The sequence below is a fragment of the Spermophilus citellus genome (assembly GCF_964194105.1).
Source record: "Spermophilus citellus genome assembly, chromosome: 3".
In the NCBI taxonomy this organism is placed as follows: domain Eukaryota; kingdom Metazoa; phylum Chordata; class Mammalia; order Rodentia; family Sciuridae; genus Spermophilus; species Spermophilus citellus.
This window is the reverse complement of record NC_138184.1, coordinates 26698063-26712651: the sequence shown is the minus strand read 5'-3', so window position 1 is coordinate 26712651 and position 14589 is coordinate 26698063. Positions and strand designations below refer to the sequence as shown.

The following is a 14589-nucleotide window of genomic DNA, read 5'->3' as shown; positions in this document are numbered from 1 at the left end:
ATTCTTTCTATGATGCACAACACTCAACATATAAAGATGAATAATACCTGTAATTATGAACTAAGTTCTCTTGAAATTATTTCTGTACCACATTTTGGCACAGAATGTGGGGTCACAGGTTGTATTGAGTAAACTCAATTCATATCTCCTCCAAGCATCCCCTATTTACTGCCCACAGTATTACAATTAGAAACTCGTGAACTGCTCCATAGCATCCCCATAAATATGAAATTTTAAGTTTCCTTACTACTTGTCCCCTTAAAAAAAATGGAGTGACAACCTGCAAAACCAAGGTGAGACCCAATAATACCGCTGTTAACCTTGCAAAGCAAGTGTAAAGAAAATTTCCTGACTTCATGAAACAACTTGTTTTGTTTAAAAGGGAGAAGGAAAAAAGCCTTTTATTCCACTGGTTTGATCCCTATTTGATTAGCTGTTCAGAATTTTCAATATAGCCAACTTTAAAGTCCTAAATTTCCCCTGATATTCATTTTAGGACCTGACTCACCTCAGACTGACTCACTCTTGTCCCTCGACTAAACAGTACTTCAAAACATGTTTTTCATTAAATTTTAGATTACAAATGGAACAGTTTGCTATGTGAGAAAAGCAGAAGCAGGACTCCTAGGGAGGTTAATTATATTGACACTGCTTTATGATTTGAGGTTTGCAGGCTTAAATTATCAGAGGACTAAAATAACCTGAGAACATAAACTACAGATTTTCAAAGAAAAACTAGAGTAACTAAAAAATTTTTAATTTAAAAAATGAACATATGTAATTCTTATAGGAGCATTTTTAAAAATCTCTATATAAAGTATATATGAAGAGATTTAAGTCTGCAAGATTTATTTGAGGAAAAAAACAAAATTCACTCAAACACAGTCTTGAATTTTAAAAATACTCCATGTTTCTGCTTGGGCAAATTCGTTATCACAAAATGTCAAATTTTTCCATATCAATGACTATATATTTTCAACAAAAATTTAATTTTATAAAAAGATGTTTTAAAAAAATTAATGGAAGAACTATCAAGTTCATTCAAAGGAATAAACATACCAAAATAGCCAGTAGAATTTAATTAAAACAGAAGTATCAAAAGAGAATCTTTTCTAACACTTTAAAATGTATTTATAAGATTTATCTAATTTTACAATGTAGTACTCACATATGAAAGTAAACACACCAATGTAATAAAACAGAAAAATAGGAAATAAATATGTGATAAAGGTTGCTTTTGAAATAAACTGGAAAAGAATGAATCAATCAGCACAACTGGCTAAATGTCTGGAAAAGAGGTTAAATTTCTACTTCACACCATATGGTAAACTAAGTGATGGACCCTCCAAAGATGTCCATACCCTGATCACCAGTACTTGTGGATACATGGCATTATATGGCAAAGGGAATTTGTAGATATAATTGGGATTATACACCTTAAGACAAGGATGTTATCCTGGATTATCTGAATGAGCTCAATCTAAATCACATGAATCCTTAAACACAAAGAACTCTCTGTGGCTAGAACCAGAAAGATACAGGGGAAGATGAAGGCAGGACAGAGGTAGCAGACCAAGCTTCACAAAGGACTAGGTCGATCACTGTAGGCCTTGAAGGTAAAGGAATGTAGGTGGCCCTAAAACACCAAAGGGCTCCCAGCTGACATTCAGTAAGGATATAGGACACCTCACACCTATAGCTACAAGGAACTAGATCCTGCCACGAATGAGTTTGGTTGAGGATTCTTTGCAGACTCTCCTAAAGAGAGCCCAGCAGCCAACATCCCAATTTTAGCTTTGTGAAACAAACCAAGCTAACCCAGACTTGTGTCCTACAGACAATGAGACCATAAGTTTGTGTTGTTTTAAACTACTGTTTGTAGTCATTTTATATGGCAGCAATAGAAAATACACATCAAATGCCAAAATTAGTTCCAAATGAATAAAAAAAAGTGAATGTAAAAAAAATAGCATAGCAATAAAAAAGAACAAACCGCTAATGCACATAGCAGTATAAAGAATCTCAAAAATTATTAGACTGAACACAAGAAGTCAGACTCAAAATAGCAAATGTTGTGTGATTCCATTTAGATGAAGTTCTAGAACAGGCAAATCTAAACAATAAGAAGAGTGGTTGTCGGGGCTGGGGTTGTGGCTCAGTGGAAGAGCACTTGCCTAGCATGTGTAAGGCACTGAATTCGATTCTCCGCACCACATAAAAATAAATAAATACAGATATTTAATAAAGAAAGAGTGAAAACTGGTTGCCTAGGGAGACAGGTATACTGACTAGAAAGAGATATGGATGAGCATTCTGGCAGAGTGGAATTGTTCTTTATTTTGATCAGGGTGGTTGGTCACATAGGTGTATGTATACATTTGCTGTGCTTATTCATTGACTAAGGGCACTTAAAATCTATTTTATTGCATATAAATATCCCATTTTTTAAAGTACTGAGAAAAAGAAATGAAAAGCACTAGAAGAAAATGTAGGTACAAATTTTAGATCATCTTTAATCACTTGAAGAAGAAATATGCCCAATATCTAAAAAAGTGATGTTTACATCACTTTGATCTGGACTTAACTTTAATGCCCATCAACATGGAATTGGTTGGGGGTGGTTGTTTGTTGTTTTGTTTTGCAGTACTAGGAATTAAACTCAGGGCACTCTACCACTGACCTACATACCTAGTCCTTTTCCTTTTTTTATTTTGAAACAGAATTGTGCTAAGCTGCCTAGGCTGGCCTTGAATTTGCAATCCTCCTGCCTCAACCTCCTAAGTCCCTGGAATTACAGGTGTGTGCCAACACATCAGCCAAGAATTTATTTCACAGAATCTTACAACAGGATTGACTAAGGGCACTTAAAATCTATTTTATTGCATATAAATACAACATATTTTTTAAAGAGCCAGGTGCGGTGCCACACGCCTGTAATCCCAGCGCCTTGGGAGGCTGAGGCAGGAGGACCCTGAGTTCAAAGCCAGCCTCAGCCACTTAGTGAGGCTCTAAGCAACTCAGTGGGACCCTGTCTCTAAATAAAATACAAAAAAGGATGTGGTTAAACCCCTCTGGGTTTAATCCCCGGTACCAAAAAAAAAAAAAAAAAAAAAAAAGAACAAAAAGATGTACCAATCTGGGATCCAAAATATATTTCAAAAAAGAGATACAGAAAAGAGATATAGAACATTGTGTCTTCTACACTACCTTTTGTGTAAAAAATAAATAAATAAATGAGGAGCTGAATAAGAATATTTATTTGCATTTGCTTACAAATGCATAAAGAAATTCTGGAAGGAACTTCTAGAAATTAAACTATTTATCTTTATTGGAAGCAGGGCAGAGGGTGGAGAAGGGAAGATTTTTCTTCATAACCTTTTTATATTCTAGATACCTGAATGACATAAATTATAACAATTTTTAATGTAGTGGGGGGGGGAGTAGGTAATCTTCAATTTTGAGAAGTCCACTCTACTGATACTAAAAGTAGAAACCATAAAGAAAATTGAAATATATGAATCCATGAAAACTACAATGTATAGGAATCTATAGGAATACATTAAAAGGACCTGAAAAAAGTTTAATAGTACCCTAAATCAACAAAATTGTGAATAGAGCACTCTCATATACAGCTGATGGCAGAATGATGTGGTATATGTTAAATGCACAAACTTGTAACATAGCTATTTAGCTGCTGGGAATTTATTCTACAACCACATTTTATTCAAGGATATAAGGAGGTTCACTGCCTCATTCTCTGTAAAAGCAAAATAATACAAATCCGAACGTCCAACAACTGGAGAAGTTTAGATAAAGTGTGATACAGCTTAGAACAGAACATTGTACAGTTGTTTAAAACTATAAGGTAGATCTAGATAAAAAGGAAAGGATTCAAAATATGCAATTAAAGTGAATAAATCAAAATGGAGAGCAATTTATAGAGCAACTTGGAGAACAACTTGGAGAGCTTTAAGGATGTGTATGAATGTGTGCATGTATGTGTACACTTGATCTATTGAGAGAAATTCTGGAAGGGCACTTAGGAAACTAGTGAGAGTGGTGATCTTTAGGGAATAGATCTAGGAGTTGGCAGAATAATCCTGAACTATGAAAGAATAAATTTCTGTTAAGTCACCCAGTTTGTGGTGATTCTTTACTGCCACCTTAGGAAACTAATACAATACCTCATTGAATCATATAAATAGAAAGAATTTAATAAATTGAGATATTTGAATTACAATTTCTAGAGCAAGTAATCCAAGACTTGGAGACTCTTAGGACCAAAGTCAGATGACACAGTAAAGAACACCAAAGGTGAAATCCGGGCTCACTCACCTCAGCTCCCTGCTCCCATCACCTCTGGGTAGGCAGGAAAGCCAAGACTAGAATGCAAGTCTTACCTTTGGTCCATGACAGCTCAGACTAGTGTCCAAGAGGCATTGGGGATCCCTGCCCATTATTGAGTATAATTCCTGCAATATTTACAGAACCTTTATTTTGTTTGCCCAACAAAGAAAAAACCTTTAGTGAAAACAATGCCTTTTTAAAGGGGTTACCTGAAATTACCAGTCAGGTAAGCAGCTATAGCAAAGAAAATCTGTGAATCTCAAGGCCTTGACCACTTCCCAAGGCAGATGAGGCTGATGATTAGCGTAGGAGAGGTCAGCACTAGGATATTTGAAAATGGCCCCAAATCTTTTCCTACTGAATTGTTCCTTTGGGAAGAAAAGCATCTGTTTACAGGACCTAAGAAACACTTTCCAGCTAGAGGACAGTGTCATCATAGTAGGCAGCTCTGGTTTGGCTGCTCACCTCAATGCAAAGGCCTTCTCAGGGGAGAGCTAAGGTGCACAGACACAAGCCCCAGGGCCTTGTGCTCTTCATGTGCCAAATATAACAGGTCAGAGCCCTTCTCTGGGAGTTTCTGAACTGGAACTTTGGGAAGAATCCTCTAGAGATGGAAGCTGGGGTAGGAGGCTCCGGAGGGGATCAGCCTTACTTTCCACTGAGAAGTCAATCTTCAGTAAGAGAACATGATACCTATACCCAGAGATAAGCAGAAAAAGGGGCATTTGCAGGCCCCAGAATAGCTATCTCTGAATTTGGTTCAACACACCCTCCAGAAATATCTTCCTCACCATCCTGTGTTAATGTAGTATTGGCCTTTTCATTGCTCTCCCTGTTCTAGTCTCACTCAGCTCCAGCTCAGCCTCCTCAACACCATCAGTGAGTCAGTTCCCAAGTCCATCAGATCATGTGCTGTGTACAGGATGAAAAACCCTCCAATATCACCTAGGGCCTCACCTACCTGCCTCCATCCACATCAGCTCTTCCCCAGGGAACTTTCAGATTTTCTGGGCCATTCTCTAGCCACAGTAACTGCTGCTGCTCTGAACACCTCTGTGTGAGCTCTTTACTCACCTTTTTGGAAATACATTTCAGACAACAGCATCTATGTTTTAGGTACTGTGCTGTCTCAGAAACTCTGTGCTAAACATTTATTTATTTAAATGTTTTCACCAGCAGCCTACTCTCGTAAGGCAGAAACTAAGTCTTTTGTTAATCATTATTTCTGCAACCCAAGGGCTCAGCATTGTTGAATAAATAAATAATTTCCTGGCTGCTTCTTTATCAGAGACAGATGATTAGCTTAGTGGAAAAGGAAGAAAGTTGGAGGGACAGTTATTTTGGACTAAATGATTTCACTAATAGTGCTGGATTTCTTGCCATTTCTTGGAAAGCCAAGAAATGTTGAACTGTCAGCTGTTCCCTTGGATAAAGATGCCAAATCAAAGCCAACCACACAAAATAAAAACCAGAAATAACCAGATTAAGTCCAACTGAAATAAAATCACCAAAGCTGTTGGCTAATAGGGGAGAAAAGGAGAAAGACACCTACAAATTTAAAAATATTCATTCAGAATTTAATGGTCAGCATCCAAGGCCACATATCTGCATGTGCAATTATAGTCCTGGAGATTCAAAACGGTTAAAGAATAATCCCATAGATCAGCAGTTCCTAAATTTTTGGAACTGACAAACAATAACATTTGCACACACCAAAAGAAACTGAAGGGGACCTAAATTAGAGTTTCCAACTCATTATTTTTCCAAGTAAGAACGTTTTCCAAAAAAATGAGTACCATCTACCATCCCCACAATTTAACCCCCTCCCCCCAAAAAAAGAAATACTGTAACTCCAAAGAAAGAATAAGAATGTAAACTCTGCCTAAAGACAGTCATCCTCAAGGAAAAACAAGCTAAAAGCCTTACATCAAATTTTAATCTTGGATAGTATGCAGATGATTTGGGCCCTGACAGACATTTCAAGTCCTAAAAACCAAGTTAGACCCCTGGAAAATGATCAAGAAATAACACTAAAAGTCAAAGATAGATCAGTTTCTACTACTGGTGCATTAAACCTCCAAAGAGGGAGCCATATGAACACCTCCCTCTCAGTTTGTGGCAGTGGTAGACCCACAATACCTCCTCAGAGGCCACAGACTTCTGTTTTCCCTATTGCTGTTTGAATGAGAGTAATTCAAGGCAGTTGCATGGGAACAGGTAAAATCTTTTGTGTACTTACCATATGACAGGCCCTGTGCCAAACCCTTCTAGGCATTTTCTCCCTGAATACTTCTAACAACATTCAATAAAAGAGGGGTACAATTAGCCCAATTTTAAAAATCCAAAATACCCACACAAGTGAATGGAGTTCTCTAAAAAGATTCAAACCCAAGTCTAAAACCAAAAACTGTGTTCACAATCCCTGAGAGAGATGAAGTACACAAAAGGTGAAGATGACTGGGAAAAAGTAGAAGATAAGCTTTAAAATCAAACTCCTGCAAAAGCCAATCTGAAGAACCACTGAGAGGTTAGCATTGAACATTCTACCTCAAAACAAATGAAGAGTTTAAGTATCCACCAGCCATAGTTTCCAGCCATTTATTTAAAAATCTTGATTCGGGTATTTGTGCTAAATCCAGTTTGCTATTCCCCTCATTTAGGCTTCTGCTCTCCCTTGGAGCACCTGGCAGCTATACTTGTGAAGTTGAGAAGCCAAAAAAAAGGCACACAGCATTCCTGTGACAGGTCTTGAACAAAGGTGCTTTCTCATTCAAAGGAGATCCTGAGTTATGAATAATAGCAGTCCAGTCATTCCCTCCTCCAGATCCCTCCCCTAGTCTCTCTGTAACACAGTCATGCACCCCATAACAATGTTTTGGTTAAGAACAGACTGCAGATATGAGGGTGATCCTGTTAAACTACATCATTCAGTGACCTCCCAGCCCTCCCAGTGTGTGTACATACACTCTATGATGTTCACACAGTAATGAAGTCACCTAAGGATGCATTTCTCAAAAGTTCTTTAATGAAAACGTGTGTGTTGACAATTTCCTGAAAAACAGGGCCTTGATTTGGCCTTGAAAAATGTGTAGACTTTGGCCAGGTTGATTCATCCACACTCCCACCCTCCAGAGTTAACCTTATAAATAAAACACAGACACACACACACACACACATATACACACACTCCATGGCTTCTAACCTCGTTTAGAATAATGCCCAAATAGCTCAGATTTCCATACACAACACTTACCTTACCTTCCCAACATTTTCCAACACTATTCTTGCTGTGTTATATTCATATGACTCCAAATTCACCCGGCTCCCTCCAACTTAAAGGTCTTTGCAATGCAATGTAATAGGGCTGGGGCTAGCACCAGAGGATGACATAAGAACTCAGTATCCTCCTCACAGAACAAAAAGCCTAGAAACCTGAGTTCAAGTCCCACTTTCACCTCTTTCAGGCCTGATGTCAGGCAGCAAAATTCACTTAACTCCAGGCCTCAGTTTTATTTACTAGAAACAGGAACAGTATTGCCTTACATGACTTGGACCTGGACTCTACATTTTCTCAGTCAATCAATAAATGTTAATTGATTGTCTACTGTGTTCTAGGCACTCTGCTGGATGCTTGGAATATGTGAATAAGACTGACAGAAAACCACTACTCCCCTCATGAAGCTCATATTCTGTGTAGGTAGAGATGTAAAATGAGGATTACTCACAATACTTCTATGGAAATTAAATAATATATGAAATACACTTTATATAGAGCCTGGTACAGGATAAACTATTATGATTACATTGGTATTTGGAATATAATTTCTTTTTTGTAAAATGTTTCTCTTTCTCTCTCTCTCTCTCTCTCTCTCTCTCTCTCTCTCTCGACCTCATTCCACCTGCTTGAAGTTCTCTTCATCTTGTTTAGGTACAGCTCTAAATTGACCTCCCATACTTCCTCCTGAGATGCATTCAGGACCTAGAAACCCCAAGCGCTTGCCTACATTTTCACTAACCCATTCTCACAGGTCTTCCTGACATTAACTCTGTTTCATCATCATTAGCAGGTCTGTTTTATGTTTATACCCTTCTTTAGCCTCATACAATGCCCTCAGATACATCTAAGGAGCAAAATTGACCTGAAAAAATGAAAAGCAAAAAAAGAGGTGAGAATCGATAAGGAGAAAGAGCACATCAGAAATTCTGGAGGCTAGCTCATAAGTATCCTTAGTACCTGAACAGAGTGTTCAGGACTGAATGAGATGACCCCTAGAAGTCACCAAGTTTGGAGGCTCCCAGGTACAGTAGACTCTGATAAAGAATGACATGGCCCAGGCTCAACCAAATGAGATTGCCCAGGAAGCCACAGCTGGACATGAAAGTTAAGTCCATCCCAGTTCAAGGCTGCTATCTAAGCATTCTTGTCACAATGAATCAAGATTGACCAGGATGAGCTGGGCACAATGGTGCTTATCTGTAATCCCAGCTTCTCAGTAAACTGAGGCAGGAGGATCACAAGTTCAAGGTCAGCCTGAACAATTTAGAAACACTGTCTCAAAATAAAAAAATTTAAAAGGGGTCTGGGGATGTAACTCAGTGGTAGAGCACTTGTCTAGCATGCGTAAGATCCTACCGTTCAATCACTAGTACTGAAAAAAAAAAAAAAAAGCCCAGTATGGGTGCTATAATTATTCATATTTTCTACACTGGCCTTGTCTCCTCTAAAATATCATCACTGTTTTTCCAGGCCTAGCAACCCTGACCATTTTCAAGTGCTATCCCATTGATAGAAAGACCCAGTGCTTAGAAAATAAAAACATTTGGGCTGGGAATGTAACTCAAAGGAAAGTGCTTACCTACCATGCACAAGGCCCTAGGTTCAAACCCCAGCACAGAAAAATTAACTAAATAAAACATCCCAATCCAAATAATATCACTAGAACTTTGAAGACAGATAAAGCTAAATTTAGATTTGGCTTGGTTCCAAAAGACATACAGCAGGTACCATCAGCTCACCAGGCTCATGGGCGCTTAGACAGGCATGCTATGGTGACTGCAGCATGGGCATTAAGAGTCAACATCCAGGCAATAAATGGAATTGATTCAGGTTAACTGAGTCCAGAGTATCATTCACTTACCCAATTCATTCACTCTTCCATATTTTCATATTTTATTTCCAAAGAAATAAGGCAATTTGCTTATACAACCTGAGACCAAGAAAAATGTCTGGTCGGGAAGAATGAACAACCAAAAAAGAAAACCATACTGCTGTTGATTTCAACACTATGACATTTTTGAGTTCCCAAAATGACTTTTATCTGCTTTAATGCTTTTTTTAAAAAAACGTTAAATTCATCCTACCACTTGCCCCCAACACAGAACTTTGCTGTAACTTAGTGTCATCTTTGCTAAGATGAAAGTTCATTTCCCCCAAACTCCTCTTCCTTGAAAAGATTTCTTGTAATGAAGTTTGGCCTTGAAAACCTCAGGCTGCACTCCAAGGAAACTTGCTCCAAAACCAGTGAGCTGCAGTCATTCTGAGGGCAAAGCTCTGACTTGTCAGCTTCACTTGCCCATCTGGAAAAGCAAAGGAGGGTTCATTCCTCAAGGCCATTAAAAATAATGGCCAGATGCCCACACTCCAACCTCCACTTCAGTTCTCAAAAATGTCGCAGACATGGGACCTGTAGACACTTCTTTGCTGCTAAAAGAATCTTCATTCCAAGAAGCAAAGATAAAATAAGAGGGTATACACCACAGAATGGGCCTTTGGTAACAACCACAGAAAAACAGTACCAAGTTGTAAAGGAAAGTTTAAAAATGCCAGAGGACAAATTCTGTATTTGTCATGGGCAGGGAAGTCAAGAAAGCAGATGTCTAATACCATATCCACTACTCTAGCAGCTAATGACTAACAAGCCATGGTCTTCCTGGGATGCAAATGCTTCCTCTATGAAATAATTAAGGCTCAGTTCTTGACACTGCAGCTGTGAAATTCTAAGGAAAGACTTAAAGAATCCCCTTTGAAAGCTTTAGGTCCAAAGTCTACTGCAGTCTTGAAGCACTCTCCTTTCTTCTTCTTTCCAAAATATGACCAAAAAAAAGGAATCATTATGCACCCACCTTCCCAGCACTCTCACAATGCCCCACTGGGCTCCCTGTGAATAGACAGCCAGAACCAGAGTAACCAAAAGCATCTGTAGCTCTGCAGTTGTCACCTAAAACTGGTTAGTCAGTCATAAAATCAAGTTAATGAATTATGATTAGCTTTTTAAAATACATTATGTCCAACAGAATAGAATTAGTGTGTTTCACCTTGTAGAAAACAAGGGTCGGCCAAAAGAAGCTCTTGATGCAGTTTTATAAACCTCTATGTACATGGGTGTGAGAATCTCTATTGTGGGTCTTGATCCAAAAAAAACAGACTGAAAACCCTCAGTGGCAGGGAGATTCTACTCTGGGAGCACTTGCCACATATACCCATCCCACCTTTATCCCCTGTAGAGGATGCAAAAACCTGCAAAGGGTATTTCGGACTCAAGAACCCATCCTACAATCCTACAAAACAGACTTGACTAAACACAATTGAAACAAACTTCTGACACCCGCCACCAAACCCGCCCCCCAATATGATACTTTCTAGAAAGCACCAAAGATGTTCAACAAAAGACACCATCAGGGTAACAGCCTTGCCTCAAAAAGATGCCTGGCACAAGAAGGCTCAGCATTAGGCAGCAGGAGAGAACATCAGTACTTGGGTCCAAGCTTGCCCGCTGCAAGGCAACTGGGCCAACAGCAACTGGGCTGGGGGCAGATAGGGACACTGGAGACCTCAGAACGCCCTTTTTCTTTCTCTTCGATTTTTTTTTTCAAGTTGCACACCTCCCTAAAAAATTTCCCTAGGAAACACCAAAGCTTGCATCAGGCCAGAAACGCCCCCAAGTTGAAGAAACGGTGGCCAGCACAGCAAGCCCATCTCAGTGGGGCTGAGGGCTCCCTGCTGGCATGAGCGCGGGACTAGGGTTGGGGAAGTGAGCAGAGCAGAGAGCTCTTCCAAAGCAACAGGGTCCGAGCACACGCTGGGAAACTCTCGGAAGCAGAAGCTTGGGCTTCTGAGGACTCTGGTGCTCTGTCTTGGGCCCCCGGCTGCCACCCTGCCCCGTTACTCGGTCAGGGGAGGAAGGTGGGCCATGCGGCCCCATTCAGGCAAGCCCATCCGGATGGGCAGGGAAGGAGGCCTCCTCCTGCCGGGAAGAGGCCAGCGCTCTCTTAAAGTTCCCCGCGAATCCCGCCCTTCCAGCCTGGCGCCGTTCCATGCCCCGCCGAACCCCGCGCCCGAGAGCCAGCCTTCCCCAGTGCGTGCCCCGGGGGTGCGTCCGCGGGGACTACGCCAGCGGGCCGGGGTCCCGGAGGAGGGGAAGTGGGCCGAGGGCAGCAGGTTCGAGGTCCCGGTGGGATCCAGGCAGGCCGCGCGCCGCCGCAGTCCTGTCGCAGCGCGTGCCCTAGTCCCCCGGGGTGGAAGGCCGGAGCCGCCCCCACGCCCGCCCACGCGCGACAGGCCCAGGTCAGTGTCTGGACCGCTGCGGCCTCCCGGGGATGGCTCGCCAGGCCTGCTGCGCCGCCGCCTCGGGGGTCGCCGGCCCCCGCGCGGCCGTTTCCCGCCAGGCAGGGGCGCGGGCCCAGAAGGCCGGAGGCGCCCCGCGCTCCCAGCGCCGCTACGCACCTAGCTGCCCGCGGGTCCCACATGGCTGGGGCCGGAGGGACCGCGCCAGGACCGCCGCCGCCTCGGGAGCCGCTGCCCGGGGGGCGCGCGCGGCGGGCGGTGCGGAAGCCCGCAAGCTCCGGGCGCCGTAGCGCGGGGCAGGGGCGGCGCGGGGCAGCGGCCGCCCGCGGGGGCCCCTGCTCCCTGCGGCTCGGTTCCCCCGCCGTGTTGAACAGAGCGGGGGCGCCGGGACCCCGGCGCCCGGGCGGAATGCAGCCGCAGACCAGACCGAGGCCAAGTTTCCACGTAGTTGCGAGAGCCCGAAAACTGTCACGTGCACGTCGCCGCTGGGTGGGAGGGGGTGTTTGTCATCGTGTTCAAAAGGGGCGTTTCGGTGTCTCACATCATGCATGTGAGGGCTCCAATGGGGTGGCTCTCGGCCGCCTTTGAAAAACGAGTGCTTCGCGCCCGTTGCCTCGAGGGACGGGGCGCACACTCCTGCCCCAGCCTCGGCCGTCAGCCAACTCGCTCCTCTCAGTGGTCCGGAGGCCCAGCGTGGTCGCTAACGGCCTCCGTGGCGTCCCTCCTTCCCTCAGTCTCCCTCCAGCCCTAAGCGGCCCAGGCGCCCACTTCCGGCCACCTCAGCCATGGGCGAACGCTGATACTCACTGTGTGCTCGCCCCTCCACTCTGGGGGCGATGGGGGTTCTGGAGTGGGGCGGGCAGCGGGGCCCCGGGCTTCTTGACGCTCACGGCAGTGTTCATGTCGAGTCCACCGCTCCCCGCGGGCCGCAACAGGCAAGGAACCAAGCGAGGTCTTGGTCTACTTCCCCTGCCTCCTGGAAAGACAATGAAGACCCAAAGAGTTGGGGGACAGTTAGGGCCACCCCAGGCTGTCACATCCCCCAACGGTTCTGGGCAACACACCCACTTCCACCCTCCACTTGGTTGGGCCTTCACAGCTTCTCTGGGACAGGGATCCCACCCAACCAGAGAGGGAAGCTCTCTGCCCTGGACGAGGCCGCGGCCTACACCGCCTCCTGGTGGCCCTCACGTCCTTCTGGGGAGCCCACCACACCAGGCGCCCCTCTTGGGGGAGGAGACCACGGAGCTTCAGCCAGAGGAGCGGTGTTGTTTTTAAAGAGGCAGAGAGGCCTTCCTAACGCAGCGACGCGCCTGAGACACCCACCCCACGTGCTTTCCTGTGAGTCAAGACGTGGTCTCCCAGTCTCATCTAGTGGTCTCCTTGATTCTAGAATCTACCGCCTCCCATGTTGCCTGTGCATTCACCTTCCTCAAATACATTGCATCACTTCCCGTTCAAATGCCTCCAGCGGCACCCGGTTGCCAACTAGAGACTCCATGAGTAACCCAGCAATTGAGACTCAGTTTCATCCTACCCTTCCCACCGACCTCCTTGTACGAACACGAAACTCCCATGGTTCTGAATCTTCGGGAACTTTTAAAAAATCATGATATCGGAGTCCTACTCCCAAGCAGTCTGATTTAATTGGTAGGGGGTATGTCAGGGGCAGCCGGGTTTTCAAAGCTGCCCAGGTGATTATGACAGGTAGCAAGGCTTGGGAACCACTGCCAACTTCCAAATGGTCCAGGCTGCTGGCTATTTACCAGACGTCGATGGTCCTTCAACTTCCAGGGGTCTTTACATGCCCTTCTTGGGATCCATGGCCCAACATGGCCCAATTCTGTTAGTATTATGGTTTGGATGTGAGGTGCACCACCACCACCCCCACCACCCACCACCAAAAAAAAAAAAAAAATCATGTTAGACAATTCTGCAATGTTCATGGGGGAAACGACTAGATGATGAGAGCTGTAGCCTCTCCAGTGGATTCATTCATTTGATGGATTAAGAATTAGGACGGATTACTGGGTGGTGGCTGGACGCAGGTGGGGCATGGCTGAAGGATGTAGGTGGCTGGGGGCTGCCTCTGGGGTTCCTTTCTCTTGTCCCTCAGCTCTCGCTCACTCTCTGTTTCCAGGCTGCAGTGAGCCCAACTGCGTTCCTCCACCACCTTCTTCCGCCATGTTTCTCCTCACCTCGGTCCAGAGCAGTGGAGTCCCCTCACCGTGGACTGAAACCGCAAGCCCAAAATAAACTTTTCCTCCTCAAAGTTGTTCTTGTCTGATATTTTGATCACAGCGAGGAAACGCTGGCTGACATGGAGAAGACCCACGCCCCCTCGCTTAGTACTGCCATTTCCCTGGCAGCTGCCTTGAGTCTCCACATCCAGAAGGCCTAGCCAGCCTCTGACGTCAGGAGGGCAAGGCGAGGAGGGATTGGCGAGTGAGTCGTGGTGAAGAAGTGCCACTACCCTGGCTGGGGCTTTTTAAGCATCTCAGGAGCTTGTCACACTTTCCCTTCTCGTATCTTTCACCACTGTCCTCGAAACAGTCATATCGGGGTGCTGAGTTTTGTTTTGTTTCACGAGGTCAGAAATGGAACCCAGGACCTTGCATTTATTAGGCCTGCGCTCAACCACTGAGCCATCACCCCTGTTGGCTGCGCCTTCCTTTTAA

At 44.1% G+C, this 14589-nt stretch overlaps 1 protein-coding gene across 4 annotated transcripts in view; it reads right to left on the bottom strand.

Moving 5' to 3' along the window:
- The window catches only part of TRANK1 (tetratricopeptide repeat and ankyrin repeat containing 1), a gene marked incomplete at its 5' end in the record, with an annotated part of 101363 nt that extends 89021 nt beyond the window's left edge, over positions 1-12342 (bottom strand). For 3 of the 4 annotated variants that reach the window (XM_081283720.1, XM_081283721.1, XM_081283722.1), the window contains one exon: positions 12071-12342. In XM_081283720.1, the coding sequence (XP_081139846.1) occupies positions 12071-12093 (23 nt within the window). The remainder of the gene's footprint in view (positions 1-12070) is intronic. The other variant, XM_081283719.1, reaches the window with a different exon arrangement.
- Positions 12343-14589: the final 2247 nt, after the last annotated feature.